This window comes from Cetorhinus maximus, chromosome 34 (assembly GCF_964194155.1).
Source record: "Cetorhinus maximus chromosome 34, sCetMax3.hap1.1, whole genome shotgun sequence".
In the NCBI taxonomy this organism is placed as follows: Eukaryota; Metazoa; Chordata; class Chondrichthyes; order Lamniformes; family Cetorhinidae; genus Cetorhinus; species Cetorhinus maximus.
The window spans coordinates 4,371,889-4,397,263 of NC_135912.1; the positions used below are offsets into that span (position 1 = coordinate 4,371,889).

General features: G+C 47.8%; 2 protein-coding genes across 2 annotated transcripts in view; one reads left to right on the plus strand and one right to left on the minus strand.

Annotated features, from left to right (window-relative positions):
* ap1s1 (adaptor related protein complex 1 subunit sigma 1) overlaps positions 1 to 358 on the plus strand; it is a 46,436-nt gene extending 46,078 nt beyond the window's left edge. The window contains exon 5 of the mRNA XM_078533884.1: positions 154 to 358. Coding sequence (XP_078390010.1) covers positions 154 to 201 — 48 coding nt within the window. The 3' untranslated portion in view covers positions 202 to 358. The remainder of the gene's footprint in view (positions 1 to 153) is intronic.
* A 15,094-nt stretch (positions 359 to 15,452) lies between these two features.
* LOC144671726 (uncharacterized) lies at positions 15,453 to 24,526 on the minus strand. Its single transcript, XM_078533736.1, has 2 exons — positions 24,442 to 24,526; positions 15,453 to 18,890 (listed from the first exon to the last, which is right to left on the minus strand). The coding sequence occupies exon 2, from the start codon at positions 18,855 to 18,857 to the stop codon at positions 17,307 to 17,309; it is 1,551 nt and encodes a 516-aa protein (XP_078389862.1). The 5' UTR covers positions 18,858 to 18,890; positions 24,442 to 24,526; the 3' UTR covers positions 15,453 to 17,306.
* Between the last annotated feature and the right edge of the window lie 849 nt (positions 24,527 to 25,375).

The window sequence follows — 25,375 nt, forward strand, 5'->3', positions numbered from 1 at the left end:
GTCCAGTAACATTACCATTTGATAAGAGGGACTGTTAAAGCCTTTAATTGTATGAGTTGCGTTTGTGTCAGATTTTTTTAGTCCCGATTTTGGCGTTTATGTGAAAATTAATTTGCTTTCCACCAACCACCCCCACCCCACCCCCCTCTGCAGGACGATGAATCTCCCCGCAGTGTTCTAGAAGAGATGGGACTGGCTTAGCTCGATGGACCCAACACACGGCTGATTTCGGAGAAGGAGGTCTCGGTTGACTGGGGGAGGGTGGGGGTTGGTGGGGTAAATAAAAACACGACTAGCGTTCTATTGATCCTGTGGAAGCCTGTCTGTCTGTCTGCCTGAAATAAAGAATCAAACTTTTCGCGCCCTGAGTTTCCCCCTCACCCTTGGGCTTGTTGGGGGGGGGGGGGGGGGGGGGAGGAGTGGTTTGAGTCCTAACCCTCGCGCTAGGCTTTGCGCTGTAGCTGGACCAGGCAGGGTCAAACGGATTAACTGGGAGATGGTGGGGACCAGGTGTAGAGTCAGGACTGGGCTCTCTCTTGGGGGATGGTAGTGGGGACTGACGTAGAACCAGGGCTTGGAGTCTTTATTACAGACAGACAGACACAAGATTTTCTTACCCTTGTCCGCTGCCCCCATGTAAAGGAAGGGGCTTGAGCTGGAAACACCTTTCTTTTCTTCCATCTGTTCCCGTGTGTGTGTCGTGGAAGCCGTTTTGCAGATGGAAGGCTTCCCTGGTTCCGGGCATGGATGGGGCAGACCTTTGCCCCGCCAAGCTGGGCCCGCTGACGATGTTCCTCACCCATTTACTCCCTCCGCGGGGTGTTTCCGATCCCTTAGACGCCTGCCGTCCCAGTGTTACCGTGAGAGGGCTGCCGGCGGACACCCTTCTCCGCAGCCAGTGCCGCCCGGCAGCCGCATTGGCGCAACTGGCAGCCAAAAACCTTGGGCACAACCTGCGACCCAAAATTATGATGGTGAGAAGTGTGTGCGCCCCCCCCCCGCACAAATAGAGATCTTCACTGGGCTGTGCACATTGGATATGGAAACTGGAGGGAGGGTGGGTGGGTTGTTTGCCTTTACCTGTGTTTCCAGAGTCACAAATGGACACGGATTCTTCACCCGAACCAATTCCCCAACCCTGTGCAGTGATGGCCCAGGCGCTCGCAATGCTGAATTTGCAGCTATTATCTAAGGGCTTTGGCATCACTGTCTTGCAAAGGTGAGGGTGACCGAAGCCCATTTATGTGATTGTACGCACCTTCTAAAAGGCAACGCAGGGTTTCATCATCAGCGGGCTGTTTAAAGTGCAGTTGAATGGTCTTGATCGTTTTTGTGCAGGAGGTCGGAGGGATTTGGGCCTGTTTCTACTCGGCCCAGATGTTGGCTGCCGTTTTCACACGTGCGTGTGACTCTTGTGGTTACGGAGAGGGCTGTTGGTGGGCGAGGAGGTAACGTCAGGCTTGGTGACAGGTTAGCTCGGGCCGTGTGCGCCTTCGTCGCGTGCTGGGACCTGCGCCTCATCACTCGGTGCAGCCTGGTTTCTAACTCATCCACTTGATGGGAAGTGGCCGTACCTGTGATGAGTTGTGTACCACACCGGGATCGTAGCAAAGGCAATATACCGTTAGAGGTTGGGGCAGGACCCAAGTAGGATGCAGCTATATTGTAACCAACGATCTCAGATCTCGGAGTCTGAGCGCTGGTACAAACAGATCACGGGTGAGGCCGCAAAGCCCCAATTCCCAACAAGCTTAATCCTCAAATGTCCTTGAGAGAGCAAGTCGAGATCTGGCTGCTTTGTCCACTTCGGGTTTAAACCAGGCTTCACGCCTCGAGCTCCCCTTCAAAGCCAAGACCGTAAAATGACCTCATTCCGGTAGGATGGCTTTCTGTGCTACTCCAGGATCGTAAACACCCAGTATTCTCCTCCCCGCCATCTCCTGCCCAAGTCACACACTGATTAACTGATCAAACCAGGAATCAGGATGTAGGGTGGGTGATGGGAAATAAATTGTGTCTCGCTCACATGGTTACTCTCACTCTCTGTCACTCGCTTTCTCGCTCACGCTCTGGCTTTCTCGCTCGCTCTCGCTTTCTCGCTCGCTCTCGCTTTCTGTCTCGCTCTCGCTTTCTTGCTCGCTCTCGCTTTCTGGCTCTCGCTTTCTGTCTCGCTCTCGCTTTCTCACTCGCTCTCGCTTTCTGTCTCGCTCTCGCTTTCTCGCTCGCTCTCGCTTTCTGTCTCGCTCTCGCTTTCTCGCTTTCTGTCTCGCTCTCGCTTTCTGTCTCGCTCTCGCTTTCTCGCTCGCTCTCGCTTTCTCGCTCGCTCTCGCTTTCTCGCTCGCTCTCGCTTTCTGTCTCGCTCTCGCTTTCTCGCTCGCTCTCGCTTTCTGCCTCGCTCTCGCTTTCTCACTCGCGCTCTGGCTTTCTGTCTCGCTCTCGCTTTCTCGCTCGCTCTCGCTTTCTGTCTCGCTCTCGCTTTCTGTCTCGCTCTCGCTTTCTGTCTCGCTCTCGCTTTCTCGCTCGCTCTCGCTTTCTGTCTCGCTCTCGCTTTCTCGCTCGCGCTCTGGTTTTCTGTCTCGCTCTTGCTTTCTCGCTCGCTCTCGCTTTCTGTCTCGCTCTCGCTTTCTGTCTCGCTCTCGCTTTCTCGCTCGCTCTCGCTTTCTGTCTCGCTCTCGCTTTCTGTCTCGCTCTCGCTTTCTCGCTCGCTCTGGCTTTCTGTCTCGCTCTGGCTTTCTGTCTCGCTCTGGCTTTCTGTCTCGCTCTGGCTTTCTCGCTCGCTCTGGCTTTCTGTCTCGCTCTGGCTTTCTGTCTCGCTCTGGCTTTCTGTCTCGCTCTGGCTTTCTCGCTCGCTCTGGCTTTCTCGCTCGCTCTGGCTTTCTCGCTCGCTCTCGCTTTCTCGCTCGCTCTCGCTTTCTCGCTCGCTCTCGCTTTCTCGCTCGCTCTCGCTTTCTCGCTCGCTCTCGCTTTCTTGCTCGCGCTCTCGCTCTCGCTTTTTCTTTCTCTCTCTCTCTCCCCCCTCTCTCGCTCCCCCTCGTTTCCCCCACCACCTCACCCCGTGTAACCTTCCAAAATGATGGCATCTGGCTGTTCTCTTTTGTACAAAACTAATTGGATTTTTTTCTCTTCAAAGTCAATCATTTCTCCTGTTTGTACAACACGAATAATGCTGAATTTTACCCATTTTAAAAGGGAGAGTTTGTTTTTTATTTAACCAGAAATCCCACTTATCACTAAATGTTGGGAAGGGTTGGATCTTTTATGCCAGGGCTTCCCAAACTATTTTCCCATTTGACGCTATTTTAACACTTGAAAATGAACACGGCTCCAGATGCCAACAAAAGCAAAATATCAGTAAAATAGTTATACACAAGGCTTATAATACACTGTATATTATCAATCAACATATAATACACCATAAAAATATGAAAATCCTGACCCTTGGTGACAGGGCTGATGTCATTTATGAAATCCCGGTCCACCTCGATTGCCACTGCTCTGGAAAACATCTGATGTATGTCCGTAGACGCATTAAGTCACAGCGCATGCCTGATCGGAGCCATCGCAGCCAATCAACGTGCCCAAGGCCGGGGGTTCAGCTTGCGATTGGTTACTTCCTGCTGCTGAAACAGTACAGGGGGGATGGCAGGGGCGTTGGGTGTCGTGAATTCTCATGACCCATTTGCCGTTTCCGTGACCCCCAAATGGGGTCGTGACCCACAAGTTCGGGAAACACTGTCTTATGCCCTTTTCTTGGTTACCCCGCGCTCTCCAGCTTGCTGCCTCCTTTGTGTAACAGGTTAGGGTACAAAGGACAGTGACGGGAGGTGCCTCTGTTAAGGAATTTATGCTAAACCTTTATGAATTATTGACGGACAGACCCCCCCCCTGCTGAAGCATTGTGGCCATGCCTGGACACCACGCTTCAGGAAGGGGGTCAAGGGCTCGGAGAGAGTGCCGAGGAGATTTAACAAAGCCCTGTTGTGCTGTAAAACTGTACTCGCACTTCCCAAGAAGAAAGCAGGGCAATCAAAGGGCAGCTGAAAATGTGTTGTGTTTTTAAATATTGCTCCCGATCACAGCCAGGATGAAGTGGGATTTCACCTGACTTCAGACTCCATCCTTGTGTTATCAGAGTTTTGAATGTTTATTTTTGGACTATGTGTGAAGTGAAAAGATCCATGTAAATCTGTGAAATTGGAGTTTTTATTTATTAAACATTTGAGCGGGTGCATTGCACACGTCTGAGCTTTTATTCGCAATGAACCCTTGCCATCATCTTTTCGGTAATTGAGTTTGGCAGGGTGAGGCATTCTAATGTTGTGTCATTTATATTGTCCAATCAGACACTTCCAGGACAGGTACAGCATGGGGGTTAGGTACAGAGTGAAGCTCCCTCTACACCGTCCCCATCAAACACCCCCAGGACAGGTACAGCATGGGGGTTAGGTACAAAGTGAAGCTCCCTCTACACTGTCCCCATCAAACACTTCACTGATGATCGCACAATGTTCAGCACCATGCACGACTCCTCACATACTGAAGCAGTCCATGTCCAAATGCAGAAAAACCTGGACAATATCCAGGCTTGGGCTGACAAGTGGCAAGTCACATTCGCACCACATAAGTGCCGGGCAATAACCAGCTCCAGCAAGAGAGAATTTAACCATTGCCCCTTGACATTCACTGGCATTACCATTGTTATCAACATTCTGGAGGTTACCATTGACCAGAAACTGGACTGGTCTAGACATATAAATACTGTGGCTACAAGACCAGGTCAGAGGCTGAGTATCCTGCAGCGAGTAACTCCTGACTCCCTAAAGTCTGTCCACCATCTACAAGCACAAGTCAGGAGTGTGATGGAATAGTTCCCACTTGCCTGGATAAGTGCAGCTCCATCAACACTCAAGAAGCTCCACACCAACCAGGACAAAGCAGCCCGCTTGATTGGCACCCCTTTTTCAAACATTCACTCCCTCCAGCACCAACACACAGCAGCAGCAGTGTGTACCATCTACAAGATGCACTGCAGAAACTCACCAAATCTCCTTAGACAGCACCTTCCAAACCCACAACCACTACCACCTAGAATGGCAAGGACAGAAGATACATGGGAAGAGCACCAACTGGAAGATCCCCTCCAAGCCACTCACCATTCTGACTTGGAAATATATGGCCGTTCCTTCACTGTCGCTGGGTCAAAATCCTGGAACTCCGTCCCTAACACCACTGTGGGTGTTACATACACCACATGGACTGCAGCGGTTCAAGAAGGCAGCTCACCACCACCTTCTCAAGGGCAATTATGGGTGGGCAATAAATGCTGGCCTAGCCAGCGACACCCACATCCCATGAATGAATATTAAATAAAGGTACAGCATAAGGGTCAGATGCAGAGTAAAGCACCCTCTACACTTTCCCCATCAAACACTCACAGGGCAGGTACAGCACGGGGTTAGATACAGAGTAAAGCTTGCTCTACACTTTCACCATCAAGCACTCACAGGGCAGGTACAGCACGGGGTTAGATACAGAGTAAAGCTCCCTCTATACTGTTGCCATCAAACACTCACAGAGCAAGTACAGCACGGGGTTAGATACAGAGTAAAGCTCCCTCTACACTGTCCCCATCAAACACTCCCAGGGCAGGTACAGCACGGGGTTAGATACAGAGTAAAGCTCGCTCTACACTTTCGCCATCAAGCACTCACAGGGCGGGTACAGCACGGGGTTAGATACAGAGTAAAGCTCCCTCTATACTGTTGCCATCAAACACTCACAGGGCAAGTAAAGCGAGTCAGATACCAAGAGTCCATTACAGGGTCGCGCTCTTGCCTCCGAAGGTCTTGGGTTCAAGTCCCACCTCCAGGCTGATACTCCCAATGCAGCACTGAGGGAGTGTTGCACTGTCAGAGGTGTCGGTTTTCAGCTGAGACCCATCTGCCTACTCAGGTGACTGTGAAAGATAACCCAGCACTATTAGAGTGCTCCCCAAAGATCAGTACTTGAAGCAGATTATCTGGTCATTATCACACTGCTGTTTGTGGCAAATTTCCTCCCGAGTCTCCAACATTACAACAGTGATTGCACTTCAACAGTGCTTCATTGTGGAAGCGTTTGAACCTGAGCTTGATATATGTATGTTCCATTAAGAAGCGTTGGCCTGCAAGGGGTTAGATTGTCAATATGGCACCATGCTGTAATATGAATGGCTTGGCAGACAAATAATGCTCACAATGCAAGTTAGGAAGTTGACTCTCCAAGAGGCCCAACCAATACAAAATCGTCAGCCATCTCTAGTTATTCAGACAGACCTTTTGCACCTAGGTGTTACTAGGCAAATCACTGGCAGGGCAGCTTGAGAAGAGGTTACACAATTTTAATAAGTAGAGGTATAGGGTACAAAGGCAAGGAAGGTGCGATGAAACTGAATAAAACATTGGTTCTTCCTCAACTGGAGCATCACAGAGCAAAGCTCCCTCTGCACTTTCCCCATCAAACACTCCCAGGGCAGGTACAGCACGGGGTTAGATACAGAGTAAAGCTCCCTCTACACTGTCCCCATCAAACACTCCCAGGACAGGTACAGCACGGGGTTAGATATAGAGTAAAGCTCCCTCTACACTGTCCCCATTAAACACTCCCAGGACAGGCACAGCACGGGGTTAGATACAGAGTAAAGCTCCCTCTACACTGTCCCCATCAAACACTCCCAGGACAGGTACAGCACGGGGTTAGATATAGAGTAAAGCTCCCTCTACACGAGAATGGCTACAGGGATGAGTGACTTCAGTTATGTCGATAGATTGGAGAACCTGGAGCTGTTCTCCTGAGAGAAGAGGAGGTTGAGGGGGTGGGGGGGGGTCGATAGAGTTATTCAGAGTCATGAGGGGATCTGGAATGGTGAGACAGGGAGAAACTGTCCCCATTGACAGAAGGATCGAGAACCAGAGTAGACCGAATTCAAGTGATTGGCAAAAGAACCAAAGATGACATGAGGAAAAACATTTGTTGATGCAGCGGCTGGTTAGGATCTGCCTGAGGGTTTGGTGGAGCCAGATTCAACTGGGATTTCCAGAAAGGGAATTGGGTTAACACCTGTTGGAACCGCAGGGCTATGGGGGAAGGACAGTGGAGTGGGACTAGCTGAGTTGCTCTTGCCAGTATAGACTCGATGGGCTAACTGGCCTCCCTCTGTGCAGTAACCACTCTACGATTATGTGAGATTTTGTGACCCCTGCAGTGGTGAGGGGGTGGGAGCGCTGAAAAATCAGGGCATAGAATCTGCAGGAGGGAGATAGCCATTGCCCTCCATGGTGACAAAGGGTAAAGGGAAGATAGTTCCTTTTGTGCTGACTTTGCTGACCAACTATCACTTGTAGGTTTCTTTTTGGGCTATGGATTATTATGTGGTAGGAGTCTTTTTTTATTCAGTTATGGGATGTGGGCATTGCTGACTGGGCCAGCATTTATTGCCCATCCCTAATTGCCCTTGAGAAGGCAGTGGTGAGCTGCTTTCTTGACCCGCTGTAGCTAGAATGATAGAAAGTTTATGGCACAGAAAGAGGCCATTTGGCCCAGCGTGCCTGTGCTGGTCAAAAAACGAGCCACCCAGCCTCATCCCACTGTCCAGCATTTGGTCTGTAGCCCTGCAGGTTATGGCACTTGAGGTGCACATCCAGACACCTTTTAAATGAGCTGAGGGTTCCTGCCTCTACTACCCTTTCAGGCAGTGAGTTCCGGATCCCCACAACCCTCTGGGTGAAAAAATCTTTCCTCATCTCCCCTCTAATCTTTCTACTAATCACTTTAAATCTATGACCCCTAGTCACTGACCTCTCTGCTAAAGTGAATAAGCCCCCCCCATCCACTCTACCAGGCCCTTCGCAATTTTGCACACCTCAATCAAATCTCCCCTCAGCCTCCTCTGTTTCAAGAACAACCCCAGCCTATCCAATCTCTCCTCATAGCTGCAATTTTACAGTCCTGGCAACATCCTCGTAAATCTCCCCTGTACCCTCTCTAGTACAAGTACATCCTCTCTGTAATGAGGTGACCGGAACTGCACACAGGACTCAAGTTGTGGCCTAACTAATGTTTTATACAGTTCCAACATAACCACCCTGCTCTTGTATTCTATGCCTCAGCTAATAAATGAAAGGATTACATATGCCTTCTTAGCCACTTTATCGACCTGTCCTGCTACATTCACGGATCTCTGGACACTCACTCCAAGGTCCTTCACTTCCTCTACACCTCTCAGCATCCTCCCATTTACTGTGTAATGCTTTGCCTTGTTTGACCTCCCCAAATGCAGCACCTCACACTTCTCTGGGTTGAAATCCATTTGCCACTTTTCTGCCCACCTGACCAGTCCATTGATATCTTCCCGCCGTCTACAGCTACCCCCCTCCTATATCAAAGGTGCAGCCAATTTTTGTGTCGTCTGCACACGTCTTGATCGTTCCCCCCACATTTATGTCTAAATCATTAATGTAGACTACAAAAAGCAAGGGAGCGAGTACTGAGCCTTGTGGAACCTCACTGCAAACAGCCTTCCAGTCACAAAAACATCCGTCAACAATTACCCTTTGTTTCCTGCCACTGGGACAATTTTGTATCCAGCTTGCTACTTTGCCCTGTATCCCATGGACTTCTATTTTTCACCCAGTCAGTCATGTGGGACCTTGTCAAAAGCCTTGCTAAAATCCATGTAGACCACATCAACTACACTACCCTCATCAGTCCTCCTTGTTACCGCCTCAAAAAATTCAATCCAATTAGTCAGGCCCCACCTCCCCTTAACAAATGCATGCTGACTATCCTTGACTGTTCCATGCCTTTCTAAGTGACAGTTTCTCCTGTCCTTCAGAATTGATTTCAATAATTTTCCCACTACCGAGATCAGACTGACTGGCCTGTAATTATTCAGTCTATCCCACAACTTGATGTAGTCAGTGTTCTGCCTACTGTGCACTGACCTCTAGTTGGCTACTCCAATGTTCTCCTGATTGCCCTCCTGGCTTCTACCTTTCAGAAACTTGAGCTCCTCCAAAATGCTGAAACCAGTTCCCTAACTCTCAGCGTTATCTTTCACCCATCACCCCCTGTGCTCACTGATCCCTGCACCGGCAATGCCGCAACTTTATAATTCCCACCAATGCTTCACTGTTACAATTCCCATCTTCATCCTTCAATCTCCCCATGGCCTCGCCTATGCTATCTCTGTTAGCTTCTCATGCCCTACAACCCTGTGAGATCTCTCTGTACTTTCAATTCAGGCCTCTTCTGCATCCCGATTTCAAACACTCCACCACTGGCTTCCATGCCTTTGGCTGCCTGGGCCCTAAGTTCTGAAATTAGCTCCCTAAACCTCCCCACCTCTCTCTCGCCTTCCGTGAACTTGCCTCAGTCCCCACACCAGACTCAATTTCACAGCAACCAGGTTCAGGTCAGGTGAGTTTCAAGCATGCAACTTATACTGAGGTGAATATGGGAGGCAGGAAACCTGGTCTCTTTTACCCATCAGGTAAACCCACCCCCCACACCCACCAAAAAATAGTTCCCTCTATAACATGAAGGACAAGGGCAACAGATTGATGGGAACACCACCATCTGGAAGTTCCCCTCCAAGTCACTCACCATCCTGACTTAGAAATGTATCACCGTTCCTTCACTGTCGCCGGGTCGAAATCCTAGACCTCCCTCCCTAACAGCACTGTGGGTGTACCTACATCACACGGTTCAAGGAGGCAGCTCACCACCACCTTCTCAAGGGCAATTAGGGGTGGGCAATAAATGCTGGGCCCAGCCAGTGAAACCCACATCCCATGAACGAATTGGAAAAAAAAATGAAAGGGAAATCCATTTATTTTAAAATCCGGTCCAGCTTTTTGAGGCTGCATTATTCTCTGAGGATGGCTAAATATAGAAATGTGGTGTCAGAGCCAAGTACCAACCGATTATACCAAACACGTCAATATTACTCATTTGCCACCAATATGCAAATGGGCCCAATCAAATTCTAATGAACCATGACATCGCTGCCCTCAACAATCCAAACCCACAGCTTTCCAATTAGGAAGTGTGTGCTACTAATTGTGTTTTGTCAGTGTGATATTAGTCAAGCCTTAACATCTCAGTATCTCTGTTCTGTTGGATTATGGGGAGACTGGTTCAGCTCTGGGCCTTATCCCCATGGTTTTTCCTTTATTCTTTCATGGGATGTGGGCATCACTGGCAAGGCCAACATTTGTTGCCCATCCCTAATTGCCCTTGAATCTGAGTGACTTGCTCAGCCATTTCAGAGGGGCAGTTAGGAGTCAACCACATTGCTGTGGGTCTGGGGTCACATGTAGGCCAGACCAGGTAAGGACAGCAGATTTCCTTCCTTAAAGGGGTGTTCATGAACCAGATGGGTTTTTGCAAGTTATCATGGTCACCATTACTGAGACTAGCTTTTAATCCCAAATTTATGAAATGACTTTAAATTCCACCAGCTGCCTTGGTGGGATTTGAACCTATGCCCCCAGAGCATTAGCCTGGGCCTCTGGATCACTAGTCCAATGATATTACCACTACGCCACCTTCCCCCAAGAGCACTGGTTAAGAGCAGTTATGATCTTATATCAGCTGTATCTCTCTCTTGCCTCTGCGTTGGAAAGTCATGGGGTCAAGTCCCACTCCAGAGACCTGAGCACGTGATCCAGGCTGATGCTGTCTGTGCAGGGCAGAGGGCAGGTTACATTGCCAGAGGTGCCAGTTATCAGATGAGCTGTTCGGCCAAAGACCCCACCCGCCGTCTCAGGCTAAAGACCCAACGGGCCACCGATGGAAGAAGAGCAGGGGAGCTCGGCCCACTGTGCTGGGCGATGTTTACCCCTCAACCAGCATCACTGAAGAAACGTCGCTCGTTATTTCTTGTTGCTGTTTGTGGGATCCTGCTATGCACATTTGGCTGCTGCATTACAACCACGACGGCACTTCAGACATCTCATTGGTTGTTATCACTCTGCTCTTGTCCACGTCCGACCTTACATACACAGCTCAGTTCACCACCATATCTGACTTAAAGCGCTTTGAAAACTAGATGAAAGTAAAAGAGTTAAAGGATGATTCATGGAAGGGCTTAAATAGAACAAGAAGAGCAATTGCATTATACAGCAGATTTAATATAATAGAACATAACAGGTGACGGCGAAAGGTCATTATCAAACAACATTTGATCCCAAGCCCCATAAAGATATTAAATATGAAGTGATCAAAAGCTTGATTAAAGGGGTAGTTTTTAAGGAACATCTTAAAGGAGGAGAGAGAGAGGTGGAGAGGTTCAGGGAAGGAATTCCGGACTTTAAAACCCAGGCAGCCGAAAGTCTAGCAATGATTATCAAGGATACGTGAGAGGTCAGCATTGGAGGAGAGCAGAGATCTCAGAAGGTTGTAGGGCTGGAGGATGTGAAAGAGATTGAGGGGCGCTTGGGGGGGCGGTGGGGACCTGGTGGAGCATAGAGGGATTTGAACACGAGGATGAGAATTTTAACAGAGGCATTTCTGGACCAGATATGTTAATGGGGCTGTAACTGAAGTTCCAGAGAAGGAATTTAACTCCCATCTGCCACTTTGGGAAGGGTGTGAGGTTCCTTGAAAGGCTGCGGATGGGATTTACCAGAATGGTTCGAGGGGGTGAGGGATTTTAATGACAAGGTTAGGTTGGAGAAGCTGGGGTTGTTCTCCTTGGAGGGAAGGAGATTGAGGGAGGATCTGATAGAGGGGTACAAGATGATAACAGGCTTAGGTAAGGTAGACAAAGAAAAACTGTTCCCATTGGCTGATAGTAAGGGATTAGGGGGGATATAGATTTTGGGCAAAAGATCATGAGGAAGAGCTTTTTTTACGCAGAGAGTGGTAAGTGGAGCTCGCTGCCCACGAGGGGGATGGAAGCGGAGATGATGAATGATTTCAAAAGGAAATTGGATGGGTACTTGAGGGAAATAAACTCGCAAGGGATACGGAGATAGAGTGGAGGGGTGGGGGGAGAATGGGACTGACTGGACTGCTCTCTGACTCGATGGGCCGAATGGCCCCCATTTGTGCCATAATGACTCTGCCACTACCAATACAGCAGACACGGAAAGGGCAGTTAAAACCCTTCAAGACACTCACCGGCAGATGCCCTGCTCTCTTCCTGCGGTTCCTGTGAGTAGTTGACATCCAGTAAGGGTCTTTTGCCCGGGTTCTGTGCATGGTAACCACTGCAGTATTTCCACCACCCTTCCCCAACCCCCCCCTCCCACCTTCCCTGCTCTCTCCTCCTCCCCAGGGTGGAAAGGGGGTTTCTCTGTTGGACCTCCACATAAGCAAAAATGCAGGTGCCCTTTAACCTCAGGCCTTTCCCATCCCCACTCACCACCAACTCCCCCATTCCCAATAGCAAAACCCTCCTACAATCTCCAGTTCACCGGTCAGTTTTAGGTGGGTAACTGATTGTGAGCGCACACAGTGTGCAAATAAAGCCCTAGAATGAAAATTACGCGAAGCTCATGATGCTGAGGTCAGGGCGGAGTGAGGGGTTATCTACTTGCCTCAGCTCCCCCGCTGGGACCCCTACTTTGGATAAAGAACTGTAGGATTCCAGCATCAATGGCACTCTCACAGCCGTCGCTAAATTCTGACCCCCATTTTACAGTTGCCTGACCTTCACTGCATTCAATCTAAACTAACGTTGTGTGTAGTGGGTACCACATGAGCGGGGCTCCACATTAAAGGCACCATGGTGTCCCTGACACAGCTCTGATGAGCTGGGTTACACTATGACATCCCATATCTCTCTCTGCACAGGATTGAACACTTCATGTAACATATCATAGAAAGTCAAACCCTGGAACTCCCTCCCTAACAGCACTGTGGGTGTACCTACACCACATGGACTGCAGCGGTTCAAGAAGGCAGCTCACCACCACCTTCTCAAGGGGCAATTGGGGATGGGCAATAAATGCTGGCCCAACCAGTGAAGCCCACATCCCGTAAATGAATTTTAAAAATGTTTTAACCCAGCGACAGTGAAGGAACGGCGATATATTTCCAAGTTAGGATGATGAGTGACTTGGAGGGGAACTTCTAGGTGGTGGTGTAGCCACGTGTCTGCTGCCCTTATCCTGCTAGATGGTAGCGGTGGTGAGTTTGGAAGGCACTGCCTAATGAGCCTTGGTGAGCTGCTGCAGTGCATCTTGTAGATGGTACACACTGCTGCTACTGTGCGTCAGTGGTGGAGGGAATTTATTTTTCACTACTTGTTCACAGGATGTGGGCATCGCTGCCTAGGCAAGCATTTATTGCTCATCCCTAATTAAGAGTCAACCACATTTTTAGGAACATGATTTAGCAACATAGGGCTTAGGAGCGCGAGTAGGCCATTCAGCCCTTCAAGCCTGCTTTCCCATCCATTAAGATGAATGTTTGCGGATGTGGTGCTAATTAATCGAGCTGGTTTGTCCTGGATGGTGTCGAGCTTCCCGGGTGTTGTGGGAGCTGCACTCATCCAGGCAAGTGGGGAGTATTCCATCGCACTCCTGACTTGTGCCTTGTAGATGGAGGACAGGCTTTGGGGTGTCAGGAGGTGAGTAACTCACTGCAGGAATCCTAGTCTCTGACCTGCTCTCGTAGCCACAGTATTGATATGGCTAATCCAGTTCTTTACAGAAGAAGGCTATTCAGCCTATTGTGTTCGTGCTGACTCCCTGAAGGAGCAATTCATGTCCTTCCTCTCCCCACATCACTGAACATTCCTCCTCTCCAGATATTTAAAAAATGTAGAAAGATTTAGGAACATAGGGCTTAGGAGCACGAGTAGGCCATTCGGCCTTCAAGCCTACTTTCCCATTCATTAAGATCATGGTTGTTCTGACTGTGGTCTCAACTCTAGTTTCCAGTCTGTCCCCCATGACCCTTGACTCCCTGTCAATCAAAAATCTGTCTAACTCAGCCTTGAATATATTCAATGACCCAGCCTCCACTGCTCTCTGGGGAAGAGAATTCCACAGACTAATGACCATTAGAGAGAAAGATTTCCTCCTCATCTCCGTCTCAAACAATAGACCTCTTATTGTTAAACTGTGTCCCCTGGTTCCAGTCTCCCCCACAAGTGGAAACATCCTCACTTTGCAGCGCAGAAGGAGGCCACTCTGCCCATTGTGCGACTGTCATCCTTTCTATAACTCAGACTGCGTACTAGCCTATCCATGAGAGCTTGTGTATGGTTCTTTCTGTGACAGGTTTGAACTGTGCGCTACCCTGTGTTTGACATGTGCTGTTCTGTGCATTTCCAGATGTGCCGAATCACACATATGCAAGGTTCCTTAATGTGCCCAATTCTATATTGTGTGTTTTCTTGTATGAAACAGACTCCACATTGTGCATTTTTCCTGTTTCTGATGGTTCTGTGCTGTGTCTCAGTTGGTAGCACTCTAATCTCGGAATCACGCATTTCTAGGTTCAAGCCCCACTCTACCTGGCTGCAGAAATCTTCACGAATGCTCCCAGCGCAGCGCTGGTGGAATGCTGCTCAACCACGGGTGCCATCTTTTGGATGAGACATTAAACCAAGTTTGCCCTCTGAGGTGGATGTGAAAGATCCCCATGGTGCTACATTGAAGCAGAGCAGGGGAGTTCTCCCCGGTGTCCTGGCCAATATTCATCCCTCAGCCCACCATCACAACAAAGCAGATGACCTGAGTCATTATTGAATTGCTGTTCCTGGGAGCTTGATGTGTGTATTTTTATTTATTCTTTCATGGGGTGTGGATGGCTAGGCCAGCATTTGTTGCCCGTCCCTAATTGCCCTTGAACTGAGTGGCTTGCTCGTCCGTTTAAAGGGCAGTCAAGAGTCAACCAAGTTGCTGTCACATGGAGGCCAGACCAGGTAAGGACAGCAGATTGCCCTCCCTAAAGGGCATTAGGGAACCAGATGGGGTTTTGCAGCAATGGTTTCACGGTCACCATTACTGAGACTAGCTTTTCAATTCCAGATTATTAATTGAACTTAAATTCCACCAGCTGCCATGGTGAGATTTGAACCCATGTCCCAAAGCGTCAGCCTAGGGCCTTGGGATTGCTAACCCGATGATATTACCAGGTCACCATAGTCGCCACCCTTGCCTACGATGCAACAGTGACCTCACGTCAAAAGTAATTCATTGGTTGTAGAGCACTTTCGGGCGCCCTGTGACGTGGATGGCGCTATATAAAGGCAGGTTTTCTCTATGCCAGATCGTATTGTCTCCCCTGTATATAACAGACCCTTGTGCTCTGTGTTTGACAGTCTGCAGTATGCCCTGCATAACCCACAGCGGATGGAGCAACAAGCCAGTGAATTTTTGATGTTCTGCTACAGCTTGAGGGAGCTGCTTCCCTCACCCCCAATGGAACCGTAAGACAAAAAGACTACTGTTGAATAAAATATTTGCTTTTTATTCATTTCAAAACTAGTACTCAACCATTTCCCCCCACCCTGCCCAACCACCCGCCATGCTATTTACAACATCAATTTTTATTAAATGCAAAAACACATCGGATGCTGCAACATCAAAAGACTCTGTATTTTCTTCAGATAGATAACAAGACTTTGCGTACACTCCAAGAAGCAATATTCGCAGACTTGAGAAAATTTACAGTGGAGCACAAGGTACAGATCCCCCTCTCCCTCCCTCCGTCTCTGTTTATTTTCAAACCACAGCTCTTCGTTTCACCCATCAGTCTTCGTTATGTCATGGCACAGGTGATAAGAGTAAACGCAGAGCAACAGAGGTCGAATCCTACCTCCACCTCCAGTCAACCAATGGCTTTTTTGGAAAAATTAACAATGCATTTAAACAAATAATTGTGTGGGTTACTGGTGGGACAATTCCTCAGTGCATAACCACATGGTGAATGCACACTTCCAACCGGGTTTCAGGACAGAGGTTGCATTAACCTGCTTCAGTTTCTGGGTTGAATCCTTGAGGTTGTAGGGATGGATACTTGAAAACCAATTCAGGAGTGGGATCCTTAGACTGGGAGATAGGCAAACCTCTTAGCCCGGGTTCTGCAACCGACTGTCATCCTTTACATATCGCAGACTGTGAGCTCACCTCTCCATTATACCCTATGGCCAAGTGACTGAGACAGGTAAGGGCAATCGACAGGCCACCACCTCCTCTCGAAGGTGGCCGGCTCTCTAACTGGGGATGTGTGAGAGCGGGTGCAAACATTGTGGTGGGATTGGAAAGGGGGAACGCTAGAGGTACATCTCCATTACTGACCAGCTCCTGCCCAGTAGCAATAGAAGGAAGCAAGGTTCAAGGCAGAGAGTTTCCCCCAACCTAACTGCAAACTATCTGAGTAAATTCTATAGGGAGCTTTTTGCTTTTTTAAAAAACATTGTTAGCACTTTTTTTTTTCCCTGGCCTGACCTGGTGAAACTCTGCAGCAGAGTGTATTGGATTCCAAACTCGTCCAACTCAATGAATTGCAAAAGATTCTTGTAACTATGGTAAGCTTCTTCCAGGGGGCCTAAGGGACGAATTCAGATCATCCCCCCCTCTCGGGGTGGTGGACATGAAGCCATTAGCCTCAGTGTCATCTACAGTATCACCTACGACCAATAAGTCACTTTCTGCAGAGGGAGGACACTCTTGCCTGTGCAAGAGTGCGTTTTCTGTTGGGGTGGGGACCTTAACACTGACGATGGACGGTCACACACAGGTAGCATGTAAATGCCTTGCTCGTATGCATTGGACCCTGTTCCTTAAGCTTTGACACCCTCAGTTAACGTGTGATCTTATTCAGAGTTGCCACCTGCTCTGGCAATGCCACCGCCTCAACATGGGCCCTTCTTTACAACCGATTAAGCCATGGATCGATTCCTATGAAATGTTGTTTCAGGGTGGAAAGAGTTGGCAAGATTCGAAGTCAAATGCACATACATACACACACACACACACACATTATCAGCATCACATTAAACCGGAACTGTTTTAAAAATTCGGGACATCGTTTGGAGCACTCGGGTTGGCTCTACACATACATCACGGTACAAAAATATCAGATTTCGCTTCTTCTATCGCCTTCTACTTTCCCTCTAGGCTGGTGGGGGGGTGACAAGGCTGTTGGATGCGATGCATGGTGTGTTTCAAATGCGCCTCCATGCACAGGGTTTATGTGTCCACATGTCTGCCTGATTCATGCACAAAACCTCAACACACCAGGTACTTTAGACAGAAATAAAAAGGTGGGGAGGGAAGAAGAGAAACCGTTGACTTTTCTTTTTAGCTCTACTGAAAGACCTCTGGATGCTTGAGAAAGATCTTCTCAATGTAGTTCTCCAGCTCTTCCTCATTGTCCTGCGTCTCATCCTCATAGTAGTCTTTGTTCCTGTAGACAGGGGGTGGGGGCTGATAGTAGTAGGGTCGGTGGCGTTGCTGGTAGATCCAAGGGCGGATGTAATTGGGGTAACCACTTGGCCTGGGTCGGTACCTTCTTGGGATGGTGAAGGGCACGCTGTCATAGTCCAGGGCGTTTTCTGCACCCAGCAGTTGCTGAAGGCTCATCTCATTGTTGGGGTGGTGCCTTGCCTTCTCTGGCCGATGGCGGGGCAGGTAGTTGCTGTCCGAATGGGAGGATGAATACCTGAACCTGTCCCTTGAGGATGCCCCATGCTTGCTCTCTACCCTCTCCGCTGGATCCTTCCTTTTCTTCTCCACGTCGTTGATGATGTCGATCACATCGTCCGCCGGCAGGTGAAGCTTGCTGGAGATCTCAATGAGCCTGTCTATCGTTTGCGGGTCGATATCCTCGTCCTCGTCCTCGTCTTCATCCGCCCTCTTCTCCTCGGAGGCACTCTCGTCCGAGCCCCCACCTGCCCTCTGGTCCTCCCTCACCTTCTCCTCCTCCTCCTCCTCCTCGCTGGCTTCCCCCCTCAACAGGTACTGCAGCAGCAGGTCGGAAGCTCGATCTGCGGCCCTCTCCTGCCCCACCTTCCTCCTGCCTCCCTCTCTGTCCTCCAGATCTTCAGCCCCGTACTTCATCCTGCCTCTGGCATCCTCCTGGTTCTCCTCATAGTTAGAGTACTTGTCCTTCCTGCCCACCAGCTCTTCAAAGGCATCCAGGTCCCTCAGGACATCATTCTCATTTGACTCATCATTACTCTTGGTGCTATACATGGGCAAGGAGCGTTGGGCTGCGTTGGACCTCTCCCTTTTGGTGGCTGTACTATACTTCTCCATGTCCTGCAACATTGCCTCCAGCCTATCAATGCTCTGAGGGGTCAAGGTGTCTTCTTCATCTTCCTGCTCTCTCCTCTCTGAGTCTTCACTGTCTTGGGAGAGTGGGCTTCTCTGGGTCTTGCTCACTCTGGTCCTGCTCTTCACATTTTCCATCAAGTCTTTCTTGCCGGCCTCGGGTGACCTGTAATTGGTGGAGGGGGGCACACCCCCACTGTGCCACCTTGGCTCCTCCCTGCTGCCACTTGGCTTGTCTTCATCCACCTTTAGAGCTTGTAACAGGATGGCCGCCAGCGTCTTGGCATCCACGTCCTTGAATAACTCATCGTCGTAACTGGGTTCACGCTGGGCGCTGGGGTGGGAGGCAGCCGCTCTGACCTGGTGGCTCTTGACCCTCTCTATCTCGCCCTCAGGCATGTTCCCATCTTCGGGGAGCATCCCCTGGTCTTGCCTGTGTAGCGGGTGAGAGAGCTGGTCGCTTTCATTCAGGCTGGCTGGGTCCGAGTACTCCCGATGGCTTCCTTCTGCAAGGGGCACAGCACTGACAAAGGTCAGGCTCATAGCTAAGAGTACAAAGGTCTGCGAATGGGCTGGCCAAAACATCTTTGCAGAGCGGCACAGGAGGGGACAAGAAAGCTATGGATACAAAACACAGAAAGAACATCTGGTGAAATTCCAACACCCATTACTCTTCTGAAGTTAATAGTCTACAGCCCGTGTCACCAATGTACACAGATGAGTGGCTTCTGTCATTCTTCGACCAAGATTTTCAGGCTATTTACAGAATAAGCACATTCCCTTGAATAAATGGAGCAGGTTTTATTGCGTGTTTTTGCATTGATGAAATGATTTACATTGGGTTTAGATAGAGTGGATAGGGAGGCCCTATTCCCCTTGGCTGAAGCATCCATAACTTCATAGACCAGGGGACATTGATTTAAAGTGAGAGGTAGGGGGTTTAGAAGGGATTTGAGGGGATTTCTTTTCACCCAGAGGGTGGCAGGGATCTGGAGCAGATAAGGTGGTAGAGGTGGAAACCCTCATCATATTTAAAAAACACTTGGATGGGCACTTGAAGTGTCATAACCTACAAGGCTACGGACCAAGTGCTGGGAAGTGAGATTGTTTTATTTTTTTCTATCATGGGATGTGGGCTTCACTGGCAAGGCCAGCATTTGCTGCCCACCCCTAATTGCCCTTGAACTGAGTGGCTTTTCTCAGCCATTTCACAGGGCAGTTAAGAGTCAACCACTTTGCTGTGGGTCTGGAGTCACACATAGGCCAGACCAGGTATGGACAGCAGATTTCCTTCCCTGAAGGGGCATTAGTGAAACAGATGGGTTTTGATAACAGTCAATGATAGTTTCATGGTCACTGTTACTGTCCTTATAATTCCAGATTTTTGTTTTAATTATGTGGTGGGATTTGAACCCCTGCCTCCTGAGCTTTAGCCTGGGTCTCTAGATTACTCACCCAGTGACAATACCACTACACCACCGTCTCCCCCAGTTAGCCTGGATGGCTACATGTCAGCTGTCAAGGACATGTTGGGCCAAATGGCCTCTTTCCCCATGCTGTAAATTTCTATGGTTCTCTGAGCTCGGGAGTGGATACATACTAGATGGTAGACTATTCATGAGTAAAGATGCTTCTTAAACACAAAGATGGGCCAACATTCAGACAATACCAGGTGGTACTTGTCAGGAGAAGTGGGAGGGCCCTGCCTCATCTAAGAGGTTGTGACATCAGGGCCTTGAAATAATACACGGATCAGATACACAGCGGGGAGTATATTCAGCTTGACCCTGGCCATTCCCTTGGTGACCAGAACATGGGAGGATCGTTTTGTTGGGTCGTGGAGATAAAGATACGAAAGCAGGCAAAACGCAGAAACACAGAGACAGTAACAGGGGAGGCAAAGGCAGAGAGAGAGAGAAAAACATATAAAAACTGGGAAGATGGGATGACAATGAAAGAGTGAGAGAAGCACAAAGACTGAAACACAGAGAGAGAAAGAGAGAAAGCAAGAAAAGACAGACAGATAGATGGCCAGGTAGACTGGCAGAGAGACAGACAGGTACAAAGCAGAGACAGAAAATGCAAAGGAACAGGCAGAAAGAGGCAGACAGGCAGAAGCAGAGAGTGAGAGAGAGAGAAGCGCAAGTAGAGAAATGGAGACAGGACAGAAAGAGGTAAGCAGAGACATAGAGAGAGAGGGGGAAAGATAAGGGGCAGAGACAAGCAGAAATAAAGAGGCAGAAACAGAGGCGTACGAGAGAGAGGGAGCAAAAAAATAGGTTTTGAAAGCAGGTGACAGGAGCGCAAAAGTAAGGGAATGGAAAGAGTCAAATAAGGACAAACATACAAACAGAACGAGGCAGAGACTTCGAGACTGAGAGTCTGAGGTACAGAGATTGTATAACACCAGGGTCAGAAATGCGGAGTAAGGCAAGTTAACAAGCCCAGGGCATTTTCATCAACGCACATTCCCTAGTGTTCAATGTCGTTCCCCTCCCCACATCCTCGAACATCTCTCTCTGGATTACAGTCTCTGTCCTTCTATTGTTCGGTCTGATTCTGACTGGGTCTCTGACTCTACCTGTATGCCTTTGTAGCTTTGTTCCTGTCTCTCTCAGTCTATCTCCTCATTTCTGTGTCTCTCTTACAGGCTTTGGGGTTTTTTTTCACTGTGCATGTGTTCGTCTTTGTGTGTTTGCATGTGCATCCCTGTGTATATTGTGTGCCTATCTCTTTATATACTTCTATATGTGTGTCTGTGTGTACATCTCTCTATATGTGTGTCTGTGTGTACATCTCTCTATATGTGTGTCTGTGTGTACATCTCTATATGTGTGTCTGTGTGTACATCTCTCTATATGTGTGTCTGTGTGTACATCTCTCTATATGTGTGTCTGTGTGTACATCTCTCTATATGTGTGTCTGTGTGTACATCTCTATATGTGTGTCTGTGTGTACATCTCTCTATATGTGTGTCTGTGTGTACATCTCTCTATATGTGTGTCTGTACGTACATCTCTCTATATGTGTGTCTGTGTGTACATCTCTCTATATGTGTGTCTGTGTGTACATCTCTATATGTGTGTCTGTGTGTACATCTCTCTATATGTGTGTCTGTGTGTACATCTCTCTATATGTGTGTCTGTGTGTACATATCTCTATATGTGTGTCTGTGGTGTACATCTCTCTATATGTGTGTCTGTGTGTACATCTCTCTATATGTGTGTCTGTGTGTACATCTCTCTATATGTGTGTCTGTGTTTACATCTCTCTATATGTGTGTCTGTGTGTACATCTCTCTATATGTGTGTCTGTGTGTACATCTCTCTATATGTGTGTCTGCACGTACATCTCTCTATATGTGTGTCTGCACGTACATCTCTCTATATGTGTGTCTGCACGTACATCTCTCTATATGTGTGTCTGTACGTACATCTCTCTACATATGTGTCTGTGTGCATCTCTCTCTATATGCGTGTCTTTGTCTGACTTCTCTCTCTCTCTCTCTCTCTCTCCCTCTCCCTCTATCTCTCTCTCTCTCTCTCTGATCCACAGCCTAGTTCTAACTGTACAGCTCCTGGTGTAGACAGACATTAATTCGGAGAGACTATCGGAATATCACATCAAGTGGATGTGAGTTATACTGACATGTTTCTCATGTTGCTGTTCAATATGAACATAAGCGCTGAAAATCTGCCCCGTTGGGATATGGACAACTTTCGGAAAGTGAGGCAGAGACTGAAGAGCAACAGGAGGAGGAAGCACCCACCATGTTATTTGGGTTTAATTTAAAGTGTAAATTTTATTCAAAAGGGAAAAAGAGTTTGCCACACAGTGGACGAGGACACTGATTGCAAGATACGAGTAGCTGTTACCATGGCAACCAATTGATCTGCAGTCCCTGAAGACTGTGCCCACGTCTGCAGCCTTCTGGTTACCACAGCAACTCAGGATTTTTTTTCCCCTCTGATGGGCAGTGACAGCAGCCGACAATTCCAAGGTACTAATTGGTGAACAATTTCTCCCCAGTTCAACCTTTGCAATGCAGAGGTGCCTGCCTGTCACCCACTGGGCATCTAGACTATGTGGGCAGGTGAGGGGTAGTGGCTGGAGTGTGTGTGGAGTTGCTGGAGGGGGAGAGGGTGGTGGGGGTGCAGGGGGCTGGGGGGTTGCTATTGCCTGATTCATTTCTGAACCAAAATACTCCCCCACCCCACCTCCCATGGTTCTGCATCAGTTTCCATTCACTCTTCAATCTGCTAACTGCATACAGGAGGACAGGACCCAGTCCCTATTGGGATTGAGGGAATCGCATCAGTGAATCCAAGATGGTCAGTGCGTCAATGCAACGTGTCTGACACCAGCATAACAATGTTTGCATGTTTCCCTCATTACATCTGTCTGTCTCTGAGTACCTCTCAACCTATCTACCTGCCTATCTACCTATCTATCTATCTATCTATCTATCTATCTATCTATCTATCTATCTATCTATCTATCTATCTATCTATCTATCTATCTATCTATCTATCTATCTATCTATCTATCTATCTATCTATCTATCTATCTATCTATCTATCTATCTATCTATCTATCTATCTATCTATCTATCTATCTATCTATCTATCTTTCTATCTATCTATCTATCTATCTATCTATCTAGAACAAAAACAGAATTACCTGGAAAAACTCAGGAGGTCTGGCAGCATCGGTGGAGAAGAAAAGATTCGACGTTTCGAGTCCTCACGACCCTTCAACAGAACCCTTCTGTTGAAGGGTCGTGAGGACTCAAAACATCGACTCTTTTCTTCTCCACCGATGCTGCCAGACCTGCTGAGTTTTTCCAGGTAATTCTGTTTTTGTTTTGGATTTCCAGCATCCGCAGTAGTTTTTTGTTTTTATATCTATCTATCTACCTATTTATCTATCTATCTATCTATTTATCTCTCATAATCTATCTATCTCTATCTTTCTCTATCTATCCACCTATTTATTTATCTATCTCTCCATCTCTTTCTCTCCCCATCTCTATCTATCTATTTATTTATCTATCTATCTGTCTATCTATCTGTCTATCTCTATCTTTCTCTCTCCCTATCCATCCATTTACTTATCTATCTCTCTACTTCTATCTTTTTCTCTCCCCATCTCTATCTATCTATCTATCTATCTATCTATCTATCTATCTATCTATCTATCTATCTATCTATCTATCTATCTATCTATCTATCTATCTATCTATCTATCTATCTATCTATCTATCTATCTATCTATCTATCTATCTATCTATCTATCTATCTATCTATCTATCCATCCATCTGTCTATCTGTCTATCTATCTATGTGTGTATTAGGTTGCCAGCAACTGCCTGATCAAAGGACCAAAGCAAGGATGTGTACAGCAGCTCCGAATTCAATCTAAACGCCAGCGCTGAATGGGGAATCCCATCTGTGCTGTTGCCAGGGAGCAGGGCGTCTCACGGCGTGCACTGCAGCCGGAATGCGGCCGCCCATCCCCTCCCGATCCAGGGACCCAGAACCAATTCATCCCTATTCACTGTTGGCTAGCCTCTCGAAATTAATGCACTTCGAGGATTAAGTCAAGTTTCATTGATCCCTGGAACTGTAGCCTGCACTGAGAAACAAATGGCTTGATAGCGACTGTTATTGGCATGATTGCGTTGTTTGTGGAGAGATCTCCATCTGTAAATACAACTATACAAACACAATAAAATGTGCACATTTTAATATATGCATTGATATGAAAAACATATATTGTCCATATTTATACAATATAAGCATTATACACAAATAAATAACATGCATTAAATGTTTCATATCTAATTTCCTGATTTTCTCATAAGGATACCTCAGTGTGGAAATTATTCCAAACCGATGAGCTCACGGACCATATTATCGGGTTACTTTTAGCAAATTGCAATCAAACTGATCAGAATGGGTGAACAAACAATTAATTTTCGCATCCAAAAACGCGAGAATAATGTCAGAATTCTCTGGCAGATTAACGAATATGTTAAATAGGTTTTTTTTCTCCCCACAACAGCCCTCGGTGTTGGAGTATTGCAGCATCGACAGAATTGTTGGAGGACGCAGCTCTAATTTAAAGGTTTTATTCTCAATGTAGGTCCCTTAGGCAGTCTTTGTCTTACCTGGGAGGTCCGGTGTCTGAGGTGTAACAGAAGGTAGTCTGGACTCAAGAGGCGATGCTGCTCTCCGTCTGGGTCGCCGGCTCTGGATTTCAGCACCGCGGACAGCGCCCGTGGCTTTTATGCCTTTCAGGGAGCACACCGCCCCCACCCCACAACCAACCACCAAACTCCACCCACCCACCCCCCTCCCCCCAACGCCCCCACGCCCCGCCTGACCATGACGCTACCTTGCATTGACGTCAGCGGTTCATTCATCCCCAGCCTATCGTGTGGAAATCACCCGCAGCCCAGAAATTCATGAATGAAACCTCTGCTCCATTCACACGGAGGGAGGAGGGAAAAGGCAGAAGAAGGCACACCGCCGCCATTGAGGCGCGATCCCGGCTAGTTCTTATGCAGATGTAACCTCGGCGTAAAATAAAAGCTGAAAGAGAGAGAGAGAGAGAGAGAGAAAGAAAGAAAATCACCCACCAGACAATGAATAATTAGGACAAGCATTAAAGTGTACAATCAAACATCACTACACACTGCGACGAGAGAAAGAGAGAGAGAGTGGGTGGGGGGGGAGTGTGGACTCTGGTAAGCTGTTTATCAAGATTAACAGAGGACGTTTCTAGAAGATGTCAGATCATTGTAGCGGGGTTTCGAGATGATTTCACGGGGGGAAAACACAATTCAGAACTTGAATCAACTTATTAAAAAACACACGGGCATAAAAACAGACATATACAGATACTAAAATACCCTGTTCGCAAAATGAAGTAACAATCGGCTCTAATGTGCACCAATGCACGGCAAAATGTTTATAAAAATCTACATGTGCGAGTAACTGTGCAATATATAAAGGTACCTTATATAGAATACAAGGCGCCTATATATAATGTATAAAATTAACACTATATAGGTACACGAGGTTTCTACCTATGTCCATCTG

Coding starts and splice junctions, on each gene's coding strand:
- LOC144671726 (XM_078533736.1), bottom strand. CDS start 18,857: ATGTTTTGGCCAGCCCATTCGCAGACCTTTGTACTCTTAGCTATGAGC.